The sequence below is a fragment of the Mastigoproctus giganteus genome, chromosome 5 (assembly GCF_048544385.1).
Source record: "Mastigoproctus giganteus isolate SK-2022 chromosome 5, ASM4854438v1, whole genome shotgun sequence".
NCBI lineage: Eukaryota > Metazoa > Arthropoda > Arachnida > Uropygi > Thelyphonidae > Mastigoproctus > Mastigoproctus giganteus.
The window spans coordinates 25,068,594-25,096,350 of NC_143579.1; the positions used below are offsets into that span (position 1 = coordinate 25,068,594).

General features: G+C 37.1%; 1 protein-coding gene across 2 annotated transcripts in view; it reads left to right on the forward strand.

Moving 5' to 3' along the window:
- LOC150085247 (transducin-like enhancer protein 4) overlaps window positions 1-27,757 on the forward strand; it is a 328,990-nt gene that overhangs the window by 182,742 nt on the left and 118,491 nt on the right. For both annotated transcript variants that reach the window (XM_090373931.1, XM_090373932.1), the window contains exons 5-6: window positions 5,146-5,208; window positions 15,184-15,258. In XM_090373931.1, the coding sequence (XP_090230057.1) occupies window positions 5,146-5,208; window positions 15,184-15,258 (138 nt within the window). The remainder of the gene's footprint in view (window positions 1-5,145; window positions 5,209-15,183; window positions 15,259-27,757) is intronic.

Consider the following 27,757-nt stretch of genomic DNA (forward strand, 5'->3'; position numbering starts at 1 on the left):
ATTACAAGGAGAATTAATAAGGGAAGAAGAAAGGGCTTGGGAATGTTGAATCCAATTTTATGGAGCAATAACATTCTCCCAAAATCCAAACGATTACTATATAATGCAATTTTTCAGAATATCATATTATGGATCTGAAATTTGGACTAGAAAGGAAAGGAAAAGAAGAAATTGCTAGCTGTCGAGATGGATTTTTGGGGAAAATCAACCCGAAGATCTAAACTAGAAAGAATTAGGAATGAAGACATAAGAAAAGCAATGGACGCTCAAATAAACATCATTGACAAAATAGAACAAAAAATATTAGAATGGTATGGACATGTTATGAGAATGGGGGAAGAGAGATTACCTAAGAAAGCAATGGAATAGACCCCCCCCCCCAGAAGGAAAAGAGGAAGACTAGAAGACCATGGATGGAGAGAGTGGGGGCGGCTATGGAAAAGAGGAAATTGAAGACTGGGACAGAAAAGAAGAGGAACAAAATTAAATTATATATACTATATATATATATATATATATATATATATATATATATATAAGTTAGGTCGAGGATAACTGTTGATACAACGGAGAAATCCAAGAAGAAAAAGATTAGGTAACATATATAATCAAAGCTAAGGGGGGAAAACAATAAACAAAATTGCTAAATATCATAAACATTTAAAATAAAATGTCTTGATAAGGTTCTTTACACAATTTTTGCCCATAAACGGGCTGCTTCAATAGCGTTCTCTGTTGCCTCCAAGAGGTCAAGCATGTTGCAAGTTGTAGGTGCAGGGGGACAGCTGATAAGACGTTTTGTTGTTTGTTCTGCACATTCACAGAGTTGAAATTTGGGGTTGGATACCCAATTTCTTCAAGTTGTCCCTGGATCTACCTACACCAGTTCTAAGACGGTTGAGTGGCCGCAAAACTTGCCATCCGTACAGGTGTCCCGGGGAGTAATTTTTCTTGGGGGGGGGGGGTCATCCAGTCTTCAATTTGTACTCTTCTGGCTCTCCATATGACAATGCGGGCCAAGCATAGTGTAGTAAACAGTTCATTCGTCGCGAGAAATTCTCTTCTTGATTTCAGTCTCTGAACAGAAGGTTGCTGTTCAAACATTGGGTGTAATGGATTCTCATTAACTTTTTGTAGTTTGGTGCTTGCCTCTGTCTCCCTTCTCACATCTGGTGGGGCAATACCAGCAAGGGTGTATAGCTTCTTATATTGGAATATTCTTATTCCAGTGTACTTTTATTACGTCAAACTCCGGAGCACGGAAAGTCATTGTATGCAATTTTATAAATCACCGTACACCTCTTTTTATTTCGTTTTGAGAGCAGCGTCTAATACGCCACATACAGTCTGTTCTCCTATAACGCGCATTTTTGGAACACGAATTTGCTCCAACGCGACTGATATATTAGGGAACAATGCTAGTATAGCGCGATTTCGTCTGAGAGTAGCACTAGGTGAACGCAAAACCCGGCACCAAGCTGAACGTGGCGACCTGTGCAGCAATATTTAAAAGTTTACGATCTTAAAAAATGTCAAATATATGAGAGCTATGTTTCCCATTTACTGTAGTTGTATTGGTCGGAGACACTGTTGTCATTCGCTGTATTCACAAGATGACACGTGATATTGTAGGTCGACCCATGTTTTCAGAAGCTCACATTTTTCTGTTCGAATAGAAATTTGGTGAGGCGTGAACACATTTCTGGAGGTTACCACCATAAAACAAATTGGCGTTTCAGTTAGTGCAATCGATCTTATTACATTTGCGATAATACCGATAGCTGGAATTCTGTGGGTTTTTACGTTGTTATGGTGAAATGTCTTGCCCCTTCCTCTTCAATCATATAAAAAAACCAAATAAATTTTCAGAATCTTCTCTTCATTCCTATTTTTTAAGCTTCGTAAACTTGTCTTACTTCTGAAATTTATGCGTCATGTGTTCGTCGTTATTGATTGCTTACCTTTTTTGCTGTTTTAAATTTTACAATCCAAATACAAAAAAAAAAAAAAAAAAAAAAAAAAAAATATTAATAATAATAAAAGTGATAACACAATCCTGTGTTAGCAATTTTTAGTGTTTTACTTTCCAGACTGAACTTTTTTTTTTAGTGCCCTGCTCCTGTCCTCATTTTTCCCATAAGCCCTGTTGTTTTTAATGAGAAATACCATAACGAGGAGATCTTTAGGAACACATACACCGCGTTATAGCAGAACTGACTATTAGAATAGCTAACCAAGTAAAATTGACGTAATACGCATCACCATATTAGAAAAGAAAGAGTAAATTTGACGTAATACGCAGCGTATTAGTAAAGTAAGTTTGACGTACGCAGCATTCTTAGTAACCATACTTTCTTTAATTTATTTAAAAAGCAGCGTCTGATAAGACGCTGCGCATTTCAACATATTAGAAAAGTTAGTTGAGTGAGTTTGAAGTTGTGCAAATACATTATCAGTAAGGCAAGTGTAGGTAACTTATATAGAAATACAAAAGGTGTTTACACTATATTTCGTAATACATTTAGAAGGTTTATGTTTTTGTAGCAATTTTAGCAGAAATAGTAATAATATAATGTTTGCAAAACATATATATAGAAATTTGTCTTATATATTTTTTATTTTTCGAATTAAGAGCACCCAACTTTTTTTTTTTTTTAACTCAATGTTAGAAAAAGTTAGTAGAGTGAAGCCAGCTTGTAGAGACGCAGAATTATCAATATGGCGGTTTGAAAATAACTCATGCAGAAATAGAAAAATCACGTGGAATGTTTGCAAAAGCATTTTTCAGTTTTTTTTGAAACTATTTTTGTACAATTTTTCAAAAAAAATAGAGACAAATATCTGTTTTTTAAATTATTTTTTCTTTTTTGTGCAGCATCTGATAGGACGCTGTAAATTTCTATATATTAGAAAAGTTTGTTAGTGAGTGTAAGGAGCAAGTTGTCAGTGTAGCAATTCAAAGTGATTCATGTGGGATTAGAAAAGGTGTCTTTCATATATCCTGAAATAAATTTTATAAATTCGTGATTTTTTGAAACTTTTAACAGAAATAAAAGTAATATAACACTTGCAAACAATGTGTATAGAAATCTGTGCACACTTGTCTTCGGTTTCTGTAATAAATAAATAAATAAATTCCACTCTGCTCATATAAAAAAAATGAAATATATATATTATTATTATATTTTTTTTATTTTTAGAAATTCTTTTATACCAATACATCTCTAAAGTGGTTAGAAGTATACAACTTCATCGTAACTGGTTTTGGTAATCAGAACGCGGTCAACACCAGTGCTACGGTTGACAATGTTTTTGTGCAGTTTTTTGAAAGCTCCATCTGTTAACTTGCGTCCACTCAGGTTAACCCAAGATCATAGTCAACTCAAACAAGGAAAACATTTAAAAATTTAATTTCCACAAAAAAAAAAAAAAAAACGCCTGTACCACGAGTTGCCTGGGTATTGAACTAATTCAAATAGATGAATATAGTATGGCTTTTTCTGGATATACTAGATCCTCATCAGATATTAAGCGATCTTAATATATTAATTACCAATATATATTAACTGTCATGAAATCGGCAAGAACAGGGATTACACGAGTCGAGATTAATTTAATGAGGAAGGGGGTGATATAAAAAGCTTAATTTACTAATAAACAGCGACAAAACTGAATTTGTGGCTCTCCTCTGTAAGGATCCACGTGATCAAAAATCAGCTTATAAGCCATCCCCCCCTCCCCCCCGCAGCAGTGGCCCTGGCAGTATGGAGATTTAGCTATTAATATTGATAGGTTAGTGATTTTATCAGCCTACTGTAGGCGAAGGCACTTTTCGATAATCATGCAAATTTTCTAGAATGAAGTTTGATTTTTTATTTTTAAATTAAACATTCTGTAAACGCTGCATTACAGGTATTCTGCAATATTCGTACTATGAGACTGACTCAACTCGGTTTGTTGATGCTAATTAAGAAATAATAACTTCAGTTATTCAACATTAAAAATAAAAATATGACTACTTTTATGTGCGAATTGAGAAAATTTCGTTTTCGAAACCAAAAAATTCACGAAAATTTTTCCACTGGGAGTCGAGTTATTACATGCGGGGGTGCCTCCGTAGCCGAGTGGGCAGGAGGGGCAGTGCGTAGTACACACTTCTTGATTAGACCGGGGTTCGAGCCTGTGACCACCAAATACGGAGGGTGCGGAAAAATCAGGGAATGACCACCGCATATCCCCGGAGCAATGTGGCCTTAGTTGCCAATGTTCCTAAAAAAAAAAAAAAATAATAATAACAAATTACATGCAGGCGGGTGGACGGGCACGGCAAAGACATGTTTTTTTTCGACAAAGCTTTCTACAAAGCCCCACATATAAAACTGAAAATCCACCCACCGGAAATCGTGTTGTTGCATGCCGACAGACAGACGGACGGACATGAAGACAGTAGGCGCATTATAAAATAAATAAATAAAATAAATTTTCTGTTTATACTCCGGCACGACCACCAAGTCAGTAGAGTTTACAATAAATCGTCAATACAAATATTTATCGTATTTAGTGGTCACGGGCTTGAACCCCGGTCCACTCAATGAACGCGTGCTATGCACTCTCGCTCCTGACCACTGGGCTACGTCATGTATACAGTATATGCTAATACTCCTAAAAAGTGTCTTTTTTTTTTTAGCAGTAGATTCAGTTTTACTCGATATGGTGTCAACATTCTACAATCTTACTGATTCCACACTTTGTTATTAATTTCTTTGGTATATTTTTTGAAAAATACGCACTTTATCACTTGGTAGCTGCACTCTTAAAATGTTTTACTTTCAATCGAAGATAACATTGTGTGCAGTTGGGAGATTGCGTATGTTACTTTTGTATGTTTATCTTTATAACTGTTGACTTTAAGTACCTTCGAAGATATAATTGCCATAGTGATGATACCAAGTTTTTTTTTTTAAAAATCGTTTCTTCTTTTTATGTGCGTCTTTTTTTTTTTTTTTTATGGGTAAATAATTCGGTCGGCTTATTGTAAATATTATAATGAAATTTGCAGATTTTGTAACATCTGGTTGTTGATTATCTCTTGAGTTCGCGTTTATCTGAAGTGTTTTAGTGAAAAATAAATTTTTCTCTTTGCAGACAGAAATTGCCAAGAGGCTTAATGCAATTATAGCTCAGATTTTGCCTTTCCTATCACAAGAGGTGAGTCCTTAAATCATTTATAAATAAATATGATTTTTTCACTGTAATAAGATTACATTAAAATTCCGTTACAACGAATACCCTTTTAATGAATACTTGACAATAAAGAAAATATTTTCAGAACCTCGAGGACTTCCCTTATTATTATTAGTTTTGTAAGTCTTTGGACGAAATAAGTCTAAAAATAAATTTAATGCAATGAATATTTTTATAAAGACCTCTATGCACGAAATATGAGCATACAAAGAAAGAAATTGTATATGAAAATCTGGAATCGACTCCAGTTTGGTTTCGCCAGTCGTGTCCACAGTTACCTTACCTTGGAACACTGTTCTTTATCTGAAGTGTATATTATAGGAATGTGAGTCAAATGAGGACGAGATAGTATGGCGTTCACGGTGACTGCTACATCCAAGCTGGTGAAGCGTAGTGTTATTCAGTGGTTTTTTTTTTTTTTTTTTTTTTGCAGTGGAGAGCTACTCTCCAGCAGACATTCACTGGCTTTTAGAGTGTACGAGTGAGTAAATCGTTACCATGAAAGAATAAATTGTCTTGTAGGGCAAGGAGACCTTGACATGGGATCACAGAAAAAATATTTTGGCATATATCGAGCGCCATTAAGGAGGATTGGTGTGTGTCAGTTTATGTGACGGGGAAGCTAGATATCATGGGTCCGCCTATGCTATTGACAAATTGTAATATATGAAGGTCTGTGAAAAGTGTATTCCCACACTGGTTCAACGAAAAACAGAAACTTTTGGTAGACACGTTTCTGTTTATCATCAACACGATGTCAATTGGAAAGAAATGCACCATGTGATCCAAGAAGTCATTTCATGACTTCTTCTTGGATTATGGTCTTTGAATCAGAGCAACCAGCACAGCATGAAATAGAAGCAGCAGTTATGACCATGACCGAAGAAATTAGATTTTCGAAAGCACTGGGAAGGTTAGGCTCATGCTGTTCTGCCATTCCATATGTAGTGGTACGACAGTCAACTCGCAACGTTACGCACGAATTCTCCAAGTTTCTCTGCGACGTGCAACATACATGGTTCATCATACTTTGGCAACCACTATAAATTGCACTGGGAAGTGATTGAATGTCATCCTTATATGTCGGATTTGTCGCATTGAGGGTTTCATGTGAAGACTGAAAAATGATGTGCGATTCAAACAGTGCGAACAGCAACCAAAACAGAGTTGGGTGTTCCCCCCCCCCCCCCGCTTCCTCCATACACATACAGATGTAATGTACAGACGGGGGAAGTGTCTGAACTTGGAGTTTTTTTGGTTTTTTTTGAAAAATATTAATTCTAGAATAAAATAAAATTTTTCGTTTTCATTTGACTCACCTTCCTAAATACAGTTAAGGAAGGAGTTAAAAATGGTAACATTTATTTTCTTTATTTTTGTTCATTTTTTCCCCTTTTGTTGTAGCCGATGGTCAAACGCGAAGGTACCACAATACACGCATTTGAGTTGACCGCTGTTCTAGCTTTAGTAACTGCTAAATATGCTCTGCTTGTATTCTCTCTTTATCTGGTAAATTGCTCTGACCTTATGTGGCCACTCTGAAATATAAAAATCGGAAAACTTATTTTGCTGTACTAGTCAATCTCTGTGAAGCCAAAACCAGCTTGATTTAATAAACAGATTTAATAATAATCTTATTGAACTGTAGTGCAATCTGAAAACCGAATTGCATTTAAATTGAATCTTCGTTTTAATACGCAAAAAATAAAAGAGCAATAATAAACAGTAAAAATTAACGATACGTTATATCCATAAGTTACGTTCGAAATTACAGAACAATACTATACTTTAACCCCGAACGTTTGTTTATTAAAACTTTATACGGTGCAGTATTTATTAGAAATACTGCATTGTGTAGAATTTATGAAATTTTAGAATACAAAACATGCTGTACCAAGGTGCGGATATTTTTAAAATACGTACTAAAAATATATTTAATGTTTTGGTATATACGAAGTGTAGGAATAAAGTTCCCGGACTGGTACAATACAAAGAAGACAAAGTGAAGGAGCTCAAAATTGTTTTATTTTTTATATATATAATCTTTATTGTGTACAAAAGGATGTATACAATATACTCTTCACGGCAGGAATGCCAGGGGCTTCACATTGGCTGGTGGACAAAGGACGCCTTCGTTGAAAAGAGTCAACGAAGGCGTCCAAAGAGATGAGGTTCAGTTTGGCAGTTTTCATCTTGGGAAAGAGGAAGAAATCCGCTAGCATTGGATCGGAAGAATAGGATGGATGGTTTTTCTGTACAATGTCATGTTTCGTCAGAAATGCCTTCACAACAAGTGCAGAATGGGAACGGGCATTATTGTGCAACAAGAACTCTCTCTCTCGTAATTGCAGCCTCGTCCGGGAAATGCTCTTCAATAGTCTTTGAAGCACCAGTATACGTAGAACGCAGCATTGACTCTCTCTCTCACCTTCAGGTACAGATTCCTTGTGAATAGCACCCTGTTTGTCGAAATACACGATCAACATCGTCTTGATTTTGAACTTCTCAAATGAAACTTTTTTGGCCTTGGTGATGATTTCAGGTCCACTGCATGTTCTGGCGCTTCTTCTGTAGGTCGTTACAGAAACACCTAACACTGATCTCCAGTGAGTGTTTCTGTGAGGTTGTGCGGCACAAATTTTACACAGGCCTTCCTTTTCCCTAAATCTTCACGCAGAATTAGACGAATCGACTCCTTATTCATATCCAACTCATCGGCCATCATTCTGAAGGTCAAACGACGATCACTTGCTACAATTTCCCAAACTTCTGCAACTCCGTCCTCATTTCGAGAAGTTGACCGATGCTCACTTCTTGGGTCATTGCGATCATCCTCACGTCCATCTTTGAATCACTTATACCGCTCAGACACACTGGTACGACTTAAAATTTCATCACCATAAACAGTTTTTAACGTTTCATACATATCTGTTGCAGATTTTCCCAGTTTAAAGCAAAATTTGATATTTGTTCGTTGCTCAAATCCATTGCAAGATCGTGACACGGAAAGTTAACGCCACTAACGAAATTGGTTGTTACCTGCAACCTCTCAGCGTACTGGACAATCTCTGCACCACCATCTGTTGTTGGAAGTTTGAACTCCAGCATACATACTGCTTCCGTTTATTTTTCACTCATCGAACACGACTGCACCAGTCCGGGAACCACATTTCGTGTATTGTCATTTTATTTATTGATTTTAACGTCAATATTTAATTACGATAAATAAAATTACTACCTCTGTATTTTAGAAAAGTGCATCCGAACTTTTGCACAAATAAAGAAATTCGTTGTAACGGGATTTTTATTGTATTTCGTATTGTATTATCACCTCGGATTTTTAGCGGGGTTTCATTCTCTAGCGTTATTACATTGGAAACCTCGTGCTGTTTCGGTCAAAGTTGGCTCATCAATTTTGTTTGGGACAACATTTGAATAAACTCTTTGAGATCCGGCACTATCTAGGGTTTGGAGGTGCCAATTTTAAAATAGCGAACAAAACAGTTTATAATGAATGTCTTTGCCTTTCATCAGTTTTTGGAACATTGTATTTAAACTGTATTATCTATTCAGTTTAAATTCAGTGGACCTAATTCTCACAACAGAACACACTTGCCTTTGTAATGAGTTGCCCTAGCGTTACGCTTCTTTCAACAGATAGCTTTAGCTATATTACAACTTTAGAAACTGATTTAGTATACCGCATGGTAGCTCTCATCTAACTATGTTTTTTACAACGTTGTTTTTTTTTTTTATGCATGTCGTCACTACAGACCACCAACCATCTGATGAAGGTCCAGTTAGTTCTGAAACAGGCTATCATAACAGTCTCATGTTTTAAACAGATGGCCAGTCGACCTACTGGCGAGCCATCTCTTTGAATGTAGTGCGATACCACAATGTGTAGACAGGTATAGTATCTTATGTAGGGCGACATCTAAACTTCAACTCAACATTTCTAGCCTTGGTAAAAGGCCAGAAATGTGCGCAATGTTTGTTATTTTTATGCAGTGTATATGTGTTTCTGGCCACTTTGCCACCAGGAAGGCGATTACCTGGAAAGCTTGCTCATTGCCCGTCTAAGCCACGAGAAGGTGGGCAACAACTATGCATGTACCGTGACCAACCTCTACTATCGCGCACTGAATGCCCAAACTTCTTTTGGGCATTCAGTACGCGATAGTCGATGTTGGCCACGGTACATGCATAGTTTTGTTGCGCCTCGTGCAGTGAGCAGGCTTTCCAGGTGATTGCCTTCCTGGTGGCAAAGTGTCCAGAAACAACTAAACAACACATATACACTGTCCTACCATACTCAACTTGTTTTTGGATATAGTTTTGTTATTTGGTTTTTAGGAGCATTAGCAACTAAGGCCATATTGCTCCGGGATATGCGGTGGTCATTCCCTGACCTTTCCGCATCCTCCGTAATTGGTGGTGACGGGCTCGAACCCCGGTCTAATCAAGAAGCGTGTGCTACGCACTGCTGCTCCTTCCCACCTGGCTACGGAGGCGCCTTTTGGATATAGCTTTACCGCCGTTGTTTAATTGAAGACATTTACCCTTTGTTCACTGCTTTGGATACTGCACGAACCTACACGTCTTTATCCAGTGAAGCCCAAAGCCGTCCACAAAGGGTAAAAATGCTTTAATTAAACAACAGCAGTAAATTTATATCCGAAAACAAGTACTGTACTGTACAGTGTTGGCAGGAACAAGTTCAATGTGTAAATCTGTTAGTCCAAAGTGGTATCAGAAGTCACTAGTTGACGATATTATTGTGCAGAGGAAGGATTGACTTGCGGAGACTCTTAATAAAGGAAGATCTAGAGAAATAAAACGTCTTTTAAAAAATCTGCTTGGTATGTTCTTGAAAAACCAGCAAAAGTTTTGTTCATGAGGTCATCAATACTACAGACGAGGCAACAGGATAAACTTACATTTATGATGTGTTTACAATTTGATTACTTGCAGTATCATTGGGGTTGAAAGTCTTTTTATGATTAAAAACAAAATTGCAGAAGGGGCTGGATGCGAGTTGTTTTCTAGCTTAATAGCTTCTCACATCCAGACTACAAGTTTGGAACTGCTGCTTTTAGAGCCTATCTTAGGTACTCATAAAGATGGTATTTATGAGTACCTAAGTTAGGTACTCATAAATACCATCTACAGGAGACAATTTACCAATTTAGAAAGTCTAAATTGGTAAAGTTTCGCATTAAGTGAACCGTGTTTAGTTAGTATATAGGAGGTAAACAGTGCCGGCGAAAACCATTTTCTGGTGGATAATGGAAGTATGGTTACACTGGAACAATTTTTTTGGTGATGGCTCCTTTTTCTGTAGAATTCCATCTATGCTAACAGATGTCCAGTAATCAATTCCAGCGTCTGGTAGTGCATCTCATTTCAAAGGCACGCCTGTTCTGTTCTGAGAATTAAGACCATTGCATTATCTATGCAATTCTTACTGGCCTCATAAACTGATTAAAGGACAAGAGAAAAGAAAATTTTCATTCATCGATTCTTAAAGACAAATGCGATCGTTGATGCGAGTGCCGGATTGTACATAGTTTAATGTTCAAGTGTACATTATATATACTTGTATATAAGGATGAATCTGATTACAGTATGTCCACCTTGCATTCACTTGAATTTTTTTTTTACAGTAAAATATAAAATAAAAGTTTAAAAAACAAAAACTTTTTGTTTTTTAAACAAAAGAGAACAAAAAGCCCATTACAGAACAAAAAGCCGAACTTTTTGTTCTGTAATGGGCAAAATTATTATTCCGCAGCTTTCCGCTCATGTTAGAAATGTACCTTCGCAGGCCGAAAATCCCGGAATAACTCGCTTAGAAACGCTCTACACTCTCTCCACCTGAGAGCCGCTAATTACAGCCTCGAATGAAAAGGATTTTCTGTGTTCGATTCCATTTGACGATTGGAGGAATTTCTAAAATTCTTCTAATCTTGAGGGATCATGAGGCTATTTCAATTTTTGCATTAACTTGCGTTAAGGAGGTAGCAACCCTTTTCTTAATAATATTATTAAAAGTATAACTTTATTCCGCAATTATAAACTGAAAACATCAGTGGGTCGCATGCGGCCTAAGGATCAGAGACATGCAGATTTTAACAAGCTACTTGCAGAATTCTCTGCTGATTAGCTCAGCCAACCTGCCTTCCACATCTATTCGTTGCATATGATTGGTATTTTACAGCATAATTTTGTCTACACGACAAGAAATTAGCAAGAACGGGACGTATATGAGCAAAGTCTCTTCATGAATGAGTTTTTTTTTTTTTTGTTAAAGATAAGCGTCTTTATTCGTGGCAAAATAAAAGGAAGTTGGTTGGTTCCTCTGATTTTACAGCGATTTTTCTCTAATGTGAGAATTCACTGCGTTTTTCCGAAGGGAGAAGCAGCAAAGATCCAGCTGTATTATCTTCAGCAAACCTCTTTTTTTTTGCTTAGCCTATTATAGAACAACTCTGGATGTATGGTATTGGAAAAATATAATTATGTATCTGCAAGCGAAAGTAAATTTGAAACTTTTCTTGAACAGAGTTCTATCATTAAGTTGAACAGATGACTAGTTAGTTAATGGTAGCTGCGATCGAATCTATCATTTCGAAATATACGACATAAAGGGAAACACTTTTGTATAATAGGATTATAGCTATTGGTGAAACCTGGTGAAGGTCTTCTTCATCCAGAATTGAAGCTAATGATATCGCCCATTTTTGCTCTTTGGTGTTTAAAAGTTATAGGGATAGGGGACATTCGGGCAGGTTTACTGGAGCTTAAGAACACTTCAAGTGAAAAGGTGATATCTTTAGGGGTCCATTCTCCCCTTCTCTTTTCCTCTCATCATATTTTATAAAAGTAATATATTTTTAATCAATTTGAATTGTAGTTTAAGAATATAAATGTGACGGAAGCGTAAAAGACGATTTAATTTTATTTTAATTTAAATTCGTGTCTTTTTTCTAAATATTGAATACCGTTTGAATTTTAATTTCCTTATAAATTACATATATGCTTTTCTCTCTATTTTGAAATCCCTGATTATTCTAGTGTCAGCTTCTAGCTTTACTTCAGGTATAATGGAGATACGCAGAGTTTCGAACCTATGATTGGCAAAGATTTGCCTTTTGCATAAAGCTAGTGGAACTGATCACCTGCTACCAGCAGGTTGAGTTACATAAAAACTGTCGTGTCGTTGGGTAATATATTTACTAAGCTAGCGGGAATAAATCGCATGTAATTCCTCTATTAAGAACCCGCATAAAAGCGTAGAGAAGGCAGGAGAAAAATAAAACCTGTGGTGAACAAGACAGTAATTAGAACTAATAAGTGTATGAAGTAGAAAGCTAGATGCCAAGAGTGAAAGAGAGAAAATAGTTGAGAAGAAAAGAAATGAAAACAGTTTATTGTATTTATTTATACTTTGTGACAGACCAGACGGAGTATAAATAAATAGGGTGAATACGATTTAAAAAGCAGGAAGAATAGATTAAAATAGAGGGATAGGATTGTAAAGCCGAAATAGTAACCCAAAGTTAAAGAAAAAAGAAACCATAAGAGAAAAGATGGGAAGTGATACAGAAGGGTATACGAGGGTCCTTCAAAAGTTCGCATTTTTGATCACGAAAAATTATATGACATTTATATTCGATACGCTGTGATTTGTCGTTTAGTCTCTGGGTTTTACAAGCAGAATGCGCGATCATGCCATCTCCGATTTATTTTAAATTTTCAGATAAAAAAGTATTCTTTAAATGATGCAAGGCCAAGCAGTACGACCAAGTCACTGAGGGAAATCATGGATTTCTGAATGTGGGGTCTTGCTGCTAGGTCATTTTGAAAAGCAAAGCAAACCGATTTTCAGTTTGACCGAAAATTGGTTTGCTTTAGTCTTACCAATGCTTGAAGTTCACCTGCTGGTATGAGCCCTCGTGGTCTAGAATTTAAAGCGAAAGTTTACCAGCCCAGAGATTGCGAATTCGATTTAGATGCATCAGTGACTTAAACCATATTAGTCTTATGTCTGTACAATACAGGCATTCATTTTCAGGCGCGTAAGCATATATACATAATGGGCCTGTTGACTCCACCATGTCCCTTCATTCGCTTGCATGTAACAACTCAACACCCAGTGATTTGGGCATTTTAAAAAAAAAATTGTCGAGCTGTCCCAAATTTCATTAAAATCAGAACAATATAAATAGGCAGTTATTATTTCTCTGACCGTCCGCATGTAATAACTTGACCCCCAGTAGATGGATTTTCATGAAATTTTATATATCGTTCTTTTTAGAGCCTCCTCAAATTTCATTAGATTCGGACCAATGGAAATCCGGCAGTCATTTTATTTTATTTTATTTACTTTTTATACATATCACATAGGCTATCCATATACCGTATATTGCAGCTTAAACACTGGATATGTTTGATGCCATGCGGTGGGTCAAGGAATGAATTCTGGCAGATGCGCAGTAACAAAATTTTCCGGGTTCGTGCATAAAAGTCTTTGCTTTTTTGCTCTTTTTTTTTTTAAATTACAAATCATGGATTATTACTATTTGCTAACGCGCCTGAAATGTAACGCACTCATGCATTACCTAACTTGTCACTATATCTAATAATGAAAATAGTCATTGCGTAACATGTTGCAACATTTTTACAATGAAAAAAAAAAAAGAAGCAACCAAGAAGGGGGTTAAGCTTACATCTTAACCCCCTTCCCTCCCCAAGCCACCTGGGCTTACAGTAGAAGAACTTCAGCAGTGATAAGAACCAGAGCAAACCTTCAACTTCGATGATTTTCTCAAGATTTTCTGATTGTGGTGTTTTTATTGTTTGGCCATTTTGCCTTATTTAAGGAATAGTTTTTCCTCAGAGAGTTAAAATCAATCAGAGATGACGTGATTGTGCACTCCTCTTGCCAAATAGATACACGTTTCATCCGAAGTGATAAACCATGATGAAGAGTTCTTTATTTACTCATTTCCTTGACTGTTGCAATCGAATTTGGCGTTATTTAAATAAATAAATTTTCTGTTTATACTCCGGGAAGTTCACAAGATAGAGAGAATACAAGAAACAGCATCGTATTTAGCAATCACGAGCTTGAACTCCAGTAATTCAAGTCACGTGTACTTATCCACCCTCGCGCTTGACAACTCGGCTACAGCATCATTGTCTGACTGTATTCATCCTCGTGATCCGCTGATATCCTCCACACAAAGTTCAATATAAAAGAAAGTCACATTGAAGAAAACAATAGAATTTGATCTGTATTAAATGCACATAACATTTACTATCGATAAATTAATGAAGTGAGACATTGAGAGTGTGAAGGGCATGCAGAGGCCACTTTATTTATTTCCACTAAAGATACACATTGCTTGTTTTTATTTGAATCCTAGAATTAGGACTACATTCGTTTACAACTGCATTCTGTAGCATGCACTCCAAAGAATTACTATTTTCAGAATTATAGAACGAGGGATTAAAAGATCAACTTATCTAGAAAAGCTTTTGGATGCTTAAGTAAATTATTTTGAACTAACCTCATTTCACACTACATTAACTTCAAATCGGAAACTTAAAAGTGCAACAACACAAGATTAATTTCTGACCATAATCTCTTGGATTTCGGTGTTAGTTTATGCACGCATGCGCACACATCGATGCGTTGGAATTAGTTTTCTCGTAATATCCGAATTACCGGGTGTTTCCGAACTAGGCCTTAAAGAACACGCACACAAAAACAGCAAACAAGCCCAAGGAGTGCAGTGTGACACAACAGAGAAAGGTTACACACGAAACGATGTCTCACGCTGAGCCATGTTTATAATGTTGGTTATCTTAGTGTCTTGTTTGACATCCTTTAACAGCCATCGACTGGAGTTGTGTTTTTGTCTCTCTTGTCAGCATCAACAGCAAGTGGCAGCGGCAGTGGAAAGGGCCAAGCAGGTCACGATGACAGAGCTGAACGCCATCATTGGGGTAAGTCTCTATTGAATGCAATGGCTTTAATGTTCTGATTCCTTTTTTTCTTTTAATTTTTAATCCTTCGTTCATTGCAATCTTTAGAATTTAATTGAGCTTTTCAATTAAAACAAATGAATGGACAGATGAATCTTAAGATAAATAATTAAAAATATAAATTTACATCCTATGCAGTGTTTAATATTACATGCTAATACTTTTACATAAACTTCATTATTATTTAATTATGGAAATGATTTTTTCTTTAATGTATGTATGGCTACATGCCACTCCAGGACAGTGCAGGATTTAACATTTTTTTGGGTCCATTTGGTTTAAAAAAAAAAAAAAAAGTTTATTCAACGTCTCCAACGAAGTGTCTTATAACGGATATGCGATAATTGGTGTACACCAGTATCCATCTCATTTCTTGTTAAATTTCGAAGATATTAGAAGTTAAATTGTTAAGAGTTGATACGTGGCAGGAAAAACTGTTCAATCTGCACCCAGACCAATTATTTCTTTATGCAATTTACCCAGGTGAGTTTCCTGTTATAGAATATAACACATTCCAGGCGATAACCTCTCCAGAACTTCAAAAACCGCCCTTACGAAGTTTATTGCAGTTCTACCGGTAATATATACAAAGCCTGTAGTGTACCAAGGAGGACGCAGTCACTTGAGTTTATGGCGTGAGATACTTAAAATCTCTTTCATACATGAATAAAAGTGAATGGTTATGAGACACCTTGGGACAAGCTGTCGCAGGGTAGTTCCAAACCACCCTGGCTCCTCCCTGGGAGTCTCCTAACTCAATTCGAAAGTAAATTCAAACGTCGAACAACAGTAGATAATAAATGTAGTACAGTAAAGTTAAGAAGTACGTTATAGATAAAGTACACCGTTATTTGAGATTGACGTGCCAGGGATTGGAGGCCTGTTCACTTCTTTCTTTCTTTCTCTTTTTTTTTTTTTTTTTAAGAAGATAAAGTGACATTACAGGCTGGCCACATTTATTTATGATATGTTTCTAAAATTAACTTTGTGTTGTGTTCACATTTCAAATTTGGCTATGATAATAAGTGCAGCTGTTGAAATTAGTGTCGCACGTTATACTATATCCATTTCTTTATTATTATTATTTTATATTTAAAATTTAAAAAATTAATTCATTAAGACTTAATCACTGTTTTTCCATAATATTTGTAATAGATCAAGTGGTGTCTACCAACTATCCGGGATCTGTTTTAATGAGTGTCTCAGATATCATGATTCAGGCCTTCTTCCTAAATGATTGGCCCTTAAAAACTCTTAAATCCGCCACTGAACTCCCTGGGTCGAATCAGATCCTCTTTTGAGAGGATTCTTTAGTCCAAATAAGCTCGACACAGGCTGAAATGTTTATTCACGTTTATTAAAATATAGATTTTACTAAGTTGCAGTTCATTCGGTTACTTCTGCTTTTATTGTTTTTTTTTTTTTTCACTGGTCTGCCACATAACGAGGGCTGTTGATAAAGTTCGTATTTGACTACTAAGGAATTAAGATATTGGCTTTAAATTTTATGTGTAGTTATTATATAGAGCCTAGGACTGTGTGGCAAATTTTGTGTTTTACCTAATGTACCTTTCTTTTACAGGCATTTATGTGAAGGTGTCTTGCAAGAAGATGGACGCCACGTATGTTGACAGACGAACAAAAGCAGATTCGAATGTATTTATGCGATAATTGTTCTTTTGTATGTTATTGTTCTGTTTATTACGAAATAAACTGACTTTTCAATATATCAACTATAATTATATACATTCACCATTTCAATCTTTATTAAAAATTCTGCAAAAAGCATGTTTGGAATGGTGTCAGAAAATAACCGCGAACTTTATATTTTGGCTTATTACCATAGATTCAGTTTGACCTGTAGACCAAACAGCAGCCGTGGCCATCATCTCGCATACGCCTTCACACAAATGCGTATATATAAGCAAGACACTTTAGGTGAACCATAAAATTTGAAGCCAGTGTCAATTCTTTAGTAGTCAAAATAAGTTTTTGAGCAACTGTATTTCTAATAATTCATCTGGAAACAAGCCAGAGAGATATTCACTTGCAATTTCCCTTTCCTTGTCTGGAGATAAGTCGGACTTTATAAACATCCGTGCTGAGATGTAATTTGAAATTTGTAATTTAAGAAGCTAAGTGTAGTCATGTTATGATTGTATAATTCTTGGAATTAAGGAGTCTTTCTGCGAATTCTGGGTAAATCACAAGGAAAAAGCAGCAGAGGAAAGCGGACAACTTATCGGCAACTTTCCTGTAACTTCATACGATTGTTCACGACAGATAACTGTTGTCAATCAAAGTGTCATTACTGACATCCACCGCATATCGAACTTTGTGAGAGACTACCAATTTTTTAAACCATTTTAGGTAATCTTATTTAATGATTATATAATTGTATAAAATACGATAGTTAGTGGTTTGATTTTTAATTAAGTATTTAGGGGTAAAATCGTTATATGGACAATGCTATGTTGCTAAGTGAATATCATATGTAAGTTACGATATGTTAAATACCAATCTTATTAAATGGGTTATAGGAGAAACTTGCGAGTCTGTCACGCAAAATTTGATTTGTGGTAGTTGTCCATATGTAATCCTTTATTGCCAAACCCCAGTACAAACAGTTCTGGGTTGGGGGTACAATAGCAAAGAAATTCTTGAAACATTTTTACATAATGACCCAAAAAAGTTAACATATCTTCCGGTGGTCTTTTCCCAAGAACTATAAAACAATATTTATTCCATATTGATTGTGATTAGCAATAGAGCAATTCTCAACAGGATTAAAAAATTCCGTTTTTTAATCCTGTTGAGAACAGGGCTTCAGTGTGAAATTTCATTCGAGAACTCCAATTTACAAAATCTCAAAAAGGGAAGATATCCCAATAATCCAGTGAAGTGATGTACAAATTAGTCTGTGAGCTTGATATTCAGTCTAATAGATAAATGCTGTGGATATAAATTCTGATAAAATTGATGTCTTGAGTAGAGAGGCGGTCCTTTCATTGGAAATTCAGCCACGACAGAATAAAAAGTCCACAGAAAAAATATCCTGCTTGAAGCAGATTAGCTTCGGAAGGGATTCAAGTAGACCAAAACCACACTGTAGGCGATTTAATAACACCGAAGGAGAAACTGAGAGCCAAGTGCAGCAGAAATATTCAGTAACACAAAATGAAGAATCAGTTTAATGCAGAGAAAAGAAGTTGAATGAGCCAAAGAAGACTCCTTAGAGCCTCTAGGAATGCCATAGTGAATGGAATGAGGTTCAAGCTGAAAATACTGAGACGAGGGAGGGTTAATATTAACTTCAAACAGTTCTTAAAATGGAATGCATATTGATATGGGTCTGAAATCCGAATGAGATTTGGGATACGATTTCTTGAAAACCGGAATAACCCTTGAATTGCTTCCAGTCTTCAGAAAAATCAAAATTAAGAACTGCATCTAGCACAACAGGGGAGAAATAGGTGTGAGTTGATAACCTTCAAGAGTTGAACTTGAGAAATACCGGAAACGTGCTGCCAAATGAGCGAAATCAGGCATGGTATTTAAACCAAATTGGTCAGATTTCATTTTAGAATTAATCCAATCCTCAAAACAAAAGTTCTCGGGGAGGGAGGGGGAAGTTTTACCTGACTAAAATATTCTAGTACCCTTCTTCAACATATCATAGATAAAGTCAGACAAACTGCCTTCTAGTTTGACAACAGTAATGATCAGCAGAAACCAATGATGACGAACATCATACAGTGAGATTGTCATGTTATTGACCTTTCGTGCAAAAGTTGCCGATGAGTTGCCCGATTCCCTTTGCCAGAAAGCCTTTTTCAAGTGGAAGCGCTGGGTTACTTTGGTCTCAAGTGGAGATGCAAGGATTCTCATCCTGTAGAGACTAGCCTCAGAACAGTTTCTGCAGCTGAGTTGCCTTGGCTTTAATTCAGAACAACCTCGATCTAATCATTCATGACTGTAAACACTACGTGAAAATCTTATCCGTAGAAAACAATACAAAAAACATCAATAATGGGTAGTCGACTTTGTGGCTACACCCTTTTCTTCGATGCTCCACCTTTTCAAATGACTGTCTTCTGTCTTTTATAATGTGCGCGCTGCCGACACATTAATTCAACACATTCGGACAATTGTTTCACTCGACATTAAGACTGTGGAGTTGGTAGGGCGTCGACACGTTCATGTTAATGCTGTTGAAAAATATGTGCAATTAGTCACCACCCAAAGCCAGTCATCACCTTGAGGTTGCCTACTGATTATGTATGCTGAATGAATGAATTGGTTTTTAGTCTTCCAGTGTGACTGGAATATTAAGACTAGTATTCTGTGTATTTCCCCTAACCTTCCTATATCATATTCAGAAACAGTTAACTTTATTTATTATTATTATTTTTTAAATATTGTATAAAGGTCTCTTGAAATCCACCTCCCGATTGCAAGATGACCAACACGTCCCCTCCTTGGCAGTTATATTTTTTCTACCCTGTTTCAATGCCACCGTTAGGTGGCACTACTCGAGGTACCAGCGCTATAGATGAGGCGATACAGTAACTTTTAATTTCAGTCAATGAAGAAAAGCTGTATTGCTGTGAGAGCTGCTCTACATGTTTGTCTACGTCGAACCGATCCTGTTTGGACATTAAACAAACACACGCACCTTGTGTGTGGTTCTATCTGTCAGAGTACATCAAAGCAAGCCTCTTTGAGAGCGCCCCACTTTGTTCATCCGATACGTAGCTGATCGGTGGCTCTCCCGTATGATGGATCACTTTCCGTGTGCTTTTTTTACACTATCATCTTTTATTTTTTATTATTCTTTTTTTTTTTCTTTTTTTCTTTCCTTCTTCTTCCTCTGTGGATGCTGTTCGCAGTGGCCGGTCCGTGGTGCACCATCTGGTGAGCCTGTCACTTTAACACCTATAGCCTCGCCATTCTTGAAACACTAAGGCGACAGTTATCAAGGACTTAGGTTTCCATCAGAAAGCGTTTGTCACTAGTCACTAGAGAATTGATTTTTCCCCCCCTTTTTTTTTTTTTATAGTTTGCCAATGTCTTTTGACATTTCTGCCAACTATGTTGGACGTTTCAGCCCACTGTTCTCTTTCGTTCGAAGGCCAGAATGGAGAAAAACTAGCGTCTTGATATGGAATAGTCAATCTTGGTTTACTTCCTTGCCTCTGTTATAAACCTCAGCTTAATTTGTTCTTCCTAAATTCAAGTCTCTTCGTCAGCTGCTTACTTTTCATCATGTTGCGGGGAAGCTATTTTTACAGGCAAGACGGTTTTTATTTCCGTCACTGTATACATACCTCTTTTTTTTTTTATCTTTGGTTCTTTAATCCGTAGAATCATTTCGATTGTCAAGCAACTCAACTCAAAGAAATAAAAAGAAGCGAATGTGTTTTCTCTCTCTTTCAACAGCACTAAAGGCCTTTTGAGGCTGAGCCTATCCAAAATAAATAAATAAATAAAATAAAATCAAAGATGGTATTTTATCTTTTAGTTTAGGGATAAATTCGCAAATGCACGTGTATTGTCGTCACTATGTTCATCCGACTGCATGTAACAGTTCAATTCCCAGTGGGCAGATTTTCATGAAACTTGATATTTCTGCATTAGTAACGAATGCAAGAAAACAAGCTTATAACAGCATCAGCAAAACAACAACAACAAAAAATTTCCCATATCACCTGTCCATCCTCTCTATAGTTTATCTAGTTCTTCTTTTAATTTATACAAACTACTCACTTCTACAACGCCATATGGAAGTTGGTTGCAATATTCAACTACCGCTGGTTGAAGTCAAATCTCCTCATATATTTGCAACATCCTGCAACCATCCATCCATAATTTGAATTTGTGCCCCTTCGTGTGTGTAGTGTGAGGAAGAGGAAGAATTTCAACAGCTTTGAGCTTACTCAATCCATTCAAAGCCCTAAACACCTCAATCAGATCACCTCGCAGGTGCCTAGTTTCCAGACGCTGCAATTTGTAAAACTGAAGCCTTTCTTGGTAAGATCATCCTTTTGCCCCCCCCCGCTAATCTCGTTGATCTTCTCTGCACCCATTTCAACAAATTACGTAGTAATTAAAATGTGTCTTATCATCAGGGTATGCTCAACGCCTCCTTATCCCTACCGATAAAACTCCTGTATATCACTGACAAAACTCCATGATCTGTCGTATTAGCCATCTGCACTGTTCAGAGAACTTCATGTCTGTCTGCACAATTATCCCTTCGTTTTCATTCTCCATTACCCTGAGTGTGGTACCACACAGTTTGCACGTTAATCTGGGATTGCTGCAACCCATGCGCAGTAACTGGGAATAGCTCACAAGAGAAAACCTTGTTCCCCCGATGAAGAGGCCTTTAGAAATTCCTACAGTTTATGGCGGGGTTCGAGCCCATATCTCTCCAAACGACTATACGAAACAATTATACTGCTATGTACGACTGTTGTGCAATGGAACACACGCTGAATATTCGAACACAAACAAACAAACGAACTAATCTGTCGTTGATGTGGCTTATAATCCCCGACTACGAGTGCGCACAACCATTTGATCTTTGTGTGCTGAATGCGGAGCTAAGTAAAAAAACCAATTGGGTCGCTGTTATTGCTTTACATTATTTTATATAACACATGGGAATATTGTAAAAATGCTGCGGCTGCTGAGTATCAGTTGCCAGTTTCTTTATCACGCTATTAACCGTTGCATGGATACCCCAGGAATTCGAGACCATGCAAGAGGCGTAGAGGGAAGATACTAAAACTACCGAACGAAACAATGTTCGATGGATTTCTTCGGATTACAAGACAGCCAATTTAGTATTGGCTTGCAAGTAACATTTTGAGTTCAGAACTTTAGATTGACTCTCTACAAAGCCCGATTTGAGCCCATAAGATCACAAACGTATTTATATGGGGATGGAGGGGAAATTACATGATCCAATATAAACATCGTGATCGAAATCTTAAACTGACTCTTAGGAGAATAGTGTCCAACTTTCCCCATGAATATCGTTGTCGATAACCAACCTGCTCTTTTGACGGGTGGCATAAAAAGGACATTCTGTAAGCGATAAAAAAAAAAAAAAAAAAACAAGCACACTCAAATACCCACAGATTATTGATTAATGGGTATATTATCTCATTTGTAATCTTTATTATACGATACTCAATTATGGAGTATTTTTAGGAGCTGTCCAAAGAATCTGTGTTAGTCTATCGCATCCCCTTCCCTGGATTGTAAGTTTTCTAGAACTACAAGAAGAAACAGAAACTTTTTTTATGCAAGGTAAGTTCTTTAAGGGGGGTGAAAATTTGGAAAATATCGTTTCTCCACAGATTCATGCTACATGTTTACGATTTTTACACGAAGACCAAGTTGAAATTAAATCCTAAAATAGAGACAGATAGCCTTGTATAGTATCTTATGTAGGGTGGCTGCGGAACGCCGTGGTACACTGACGGTACAGAATTCTGTAAAACAGCCAGAAATATGTGTAATTTTATGAGTTGTGTTTTTTAGCTGTTTCTGGAAACTTTGCTAACAGAAAAGCCTGCCTAGTACTCGTTACACCACGAGGAGACGGGCCATAACTAAGCATGAACCATGGCGGACCTCGACCATTCCGTACTGAATGTCCAAAGCGAGTTTGGGATCATTCAAAAAAAAAAAAAAAAAAAATATATATATATATATATATATATATATATATATATATATATATATAAAATAATAAATAAATACAATCCTGTATCCACTGGTAAGATCAGTGGATGCAGGCGATCCCGTCTCCAGCACAGGGCTCAAGTCCAGGGGAAAAAATTAAATAAATAAAAATTCCCCTCAGGGAGGGGAGAAAAAAAGCATCAGAATAATACGATCTTCTAGACGTTAAATTCCGATAATCTTCCATTCCTGATATTATGACAATGAAAGTCCAAGTTGGTAATTAAGTAAATAAAGTGACAGTCCAAATAATTCGGGGATTGAAGTGACATCCAGGCGAATAGTCCAGTTTAGGTTGGTACAGGATGGGTCTCCTAAGATGGAATATTCTTCTGTGCTTGTTTTATCACTTCGTTGTGCAGGATATTTTTCGCAGATGAGGAAGATTTAGCCACCTCTCCACATAAACAGAATTTGAACTTAATCACGGCGTACCTTGTTTACCTTTTTGAATTCCGCGCTTTTCGTGGTATAGCAAGAACCTCCGTCAAATTTGTCTCTATAAAATCTTTTACACTTGCCTTGCATTGCGTTCACTGTTGGCTTAATTCTCATTGAAACTCGCTAGGGACACCTAGTGAGATCCACATGAATTATTAATAAAAAAATCCTGTAGTAATTCTTGCATTGTTTATAAGACTCTCTGATCCCCCCCCCCCCGTTTCAGTTAGCTGCGTCCAAGTCAAGGTCAGTTGTAAGTGGAAATCTTAAGAAGGCATAATAGATTACTGCGGATTATGGGGAGGGGGGTTGAAGCTACTTCCACCAGAGATGTTATAATCGGAGGAAGTAGGTGATTGGCATGGGCTTGTAGGTGTGCGGGAGAACGTTATTTTGTTCCACCACAATGCGTCATGATGTACGTTCATGGGAAATTGCCAATTATCCCAGGCTATTTCCCCGGTCTCTCGTACTGGTTAGTGCTCCAGAAGACTGCGATTTTTCACGCTTTCCTAAGCACGACAAATAGGTCTTGGCTGCTGTGGTGTTAAGGATTGCGTTGGTCGCAAAAACTGTCATCCTGAAGTCCACTTAACTGCATAACTCATGTCCTGTATGACCAGTGCTCCATCTGATTGAAAAGATCATCGTGAATGTTTTTCGTGACTGTTTATCTGCACCTGGGATGGTAATGGATCTAACCTTGGCGTTTGGAATTATTATGCCCTTGTTAAATATCTGACACGCCTTTTTTATTTTATTTTATTTTATTTTAATCCGTGTATTGGTAAGCATTAGACTGCTCTACGCCACAAATTTTATAAAATTTCATTAGATAATTATCTGAGAGTTATACCAAAATTGATGTCCACTCATCTTTCGGTTGCTCATAATTGATTTATTTTTCAGGAAACTTGCGAACTTAAAAAATAAACCGTATTTTTCTTTCTGGGTCTGCGAACATTCAACAAGGCTAAACTTCAGACCGGTGGCCTGTAAGAGGTCATTGTATAAATTAGATCAGCGTGCAATAAATATTATACGAAATATTAAACGAAAACAAAGAGCATTTATTGAATTTGTGTGTTCAAGTTGATGTATGGTAGTTGACATCTACACTCCCCTGCCATTAATATCCGGACACCTGCTTGTGGCTAGGAAAGGTAGCAGTTGTCCAGGTGTTGGCTGCTCCCTTGTGGCTAAGAGACCTGAACACACACACACACACACACAAGACCTATTTACATAGTCTTGTATAAGAAGACAAGATCACTAGGTGGAGTTGGACGCTAGTCTATCGACCACCCAAGAACATATATACATATATAGCCCTCGTGGGTAGCACAGCTGGTATAATTACCGTCCTCCCCACACCAGGCAGGAAAGACCTGAGTTCGCATCCCGTCAATGACATGAGGAATTTTTATGGACCTTTTTTCACAGCTTGGCTGAATTAGTCGGTCTCTGGCGAGGTTAACTTTTTTATCCCCCCCCCCCGGAAACTCTGGTTTTTCGCCAAGCAAACATCAAATCGACCACAGAACACACTAATTTACAAACATTATGTACGACGCAGTATGGCCTAAGTTGCTGACACCTAAAATCCTACAACTGCTAATTTTATAGTGATTGAAATCACCTTTGTGAATCTAATGTGTAACAAGTTAGTTAATGCACACGGTGCGTTACATTTCAGGCGCAGTAATAAATAGTAATTTTTTGATTTTTAGCAAAAAATAATAATAAAAAACGAGTAAAAAGCAACGACTTTATGGACGAACGACAACATTTCGTTTATTCTTCGCACATCCACCACATTGTCCAGTAATTCCTCAAACCAGTGCATGGCAACAAATATAATATCCAGTGCTTCAGCTACCATATACGGTATATGGATAGCCTATGTGTCATCTATAAAAAAAAATAATTGCTGGATTACTATTGGTTCGATTATAACGAAATTTGAAAAGGGTCCACAAATCGTTCTGAAGAGCGAAATATTAAAATGTCGTGAAAATCCATCCATTCTACCAACTTTGCTACCCACGAGGACATACACATCACTTCACTGAATTGTGACCACCCCATTCGTAATGGACTATGCCGCATAATTCGCAAGCAGGTGGCAATTGTTAGTTAATATGGAGCATGTTTTGATGGTAAGAACTAAGACCGCTGGTTGCGTATGAACTGTTATTTTACTGGTGAGGTCTACCGGCAGCTCTAAGGAGACCATGTGCACTTGCCATGGTGCATTTTATCCCGGACAGAATCGGAATCTTCCAATATGATAATGCACCGTGTCATTAGGCCCACACCGTGCACGACTGGTTCGAGAAATACAGTGAGGATATCACCCATCTTGATTGGCCTCTAAATTCCCTTGACTTCAAATCAATTGAACACCTGTGGGATCTTTTGGAATGAGAAGTGAGGCGTATGGACACGCAACGGTCATCTATTCAGACACTGTGAATAGTCTTGAAGGCAACATGGCTGCAGATCCCGCGAACGTCTTGAGACATCTAGTAGAGTCAATATCTGCTTCAACCAGTTGTAGTAATTTTCCTGCTAAAAACGATTGGTGTTTTGTTGGTGGTTTTTTTGTCATTAACTTTAAACACAATACGTTTAAAGAAAATTCTATATACGCAGTAAATAAATGTATTTTCGTGTAATATATCAAATTTTTATGAAAAACACCAAAAACTTATTTAGATGGAACCTCCAGTTATTGCGCAAAATCTTGTTTCAGCTATTTACATGTATTCTCTGCTAGGAGGGCACTGTATTCCCTTAGCATTTGATTTTTTAGCATATCCGAGTGAAGCATTTGGCATTTCTAGAAACTTTGTCTTTCAAGAAATATGAAACCAGCAGTGCTTTTGATGGCACTGAAGACTATGAACCCTTTGAAGAAAGTGACGAATTCAGACCATAACACCGATAAAAAGTGTGACTACCGGGTAATTACTTGTGAATTCGTGTTTCAGATATATGTATTAAAATATTTGTTCCCAAAATTCGCCTTCTAAAATCTGGTTACGTCTTATGGTCTAAAATATACGGTAATTTTCGGGCAGTCATCGGCATATTTAGTCATTAATCGGTTTAGTAAATAACTGTAAGTAAATATGTGTGCGTGTATATACACGTATGCATGCATCTATCTATTGTAAGTTTTTAATTTTCACATATCGGAAAATAAAATATTCTGTTTAATGCACTTTCTCTCTTTCAAATTTACAGCTTTTTGCTCCTATTAATTTTCAGACCCTGAAGGGGAAGATGAATGTTCTGTTCTGGAATTAAGCAAAATTTGACCGATTCACTAGAAGCTAGAAAAACTTGCTGATTACTTATTACAAACATACACTCGGTGATCACTGAATTATGACCACCCCATCCGTAAGTCGTAATTTGCATCTGACTGATCGTTCAAGTTAAAGTTATAAAATGGCAGTTATGGGACATGTAAAGAAATCACGGAGTTTCAAAAGGGTATGATTGTGGGAGCTCGTGCATCGGGTGCTTCCTTACGGAAACGGCACGTTTTGCTGTCAAGAACTAGGACTCTCGGTGCGTATGGACCAATGTTTCACTTGTGAGGTCTACCGGCAGCTCTAAGGAGACCATGTACATCCTGCCATGTTGCATTTCTTTTCAGGACAGAAACGGGATCTTCCAAGACGATAATGCGCCGTGTCATAGGGCCCTCGAGGAACACAGTAAAGCTATCAGCCATCTTCATTGACCTCCATATTCGCTTGACCTCAATCCAACTGAACACCTGTGGTATGTTTTGGATGGGAAACGCAGCATATGGACGCGCAACCGTCATCTATTCCCGCAACATGAATGCAGATCCATACGGATCAGGATCTAGGCATTGACTCTACTAGAAGTCTGAAGACATCTAGTAGAGTCAATGCCTAGGCTAATAGCGGTTGTTATTTCTGCGACCGGTGACCCAACACGATATTAGTTAGGTGGTCATAATACAGTGATCACTGTGTGTATATTGAAGAGGATTAAGTTTTTCTTCCTGATATCTGAGCTTCCTGATTTCTGTTCCCCAAACTGCCCTCTAGGGCAGTTTGGGGAACAGAAAACGCCTCCCAATCGTTTTACTTGCAACCGAATAAGAGTTTTTTTTTTTTTTTTTTTTTTTTTTTTTTTCTTATCCTAATACTTTCATATTGTCTAAAACTCATTTCTTATCTGAACAAAGCCTAAAGTGTGTTTTGAACTAAAAGAATTTAAA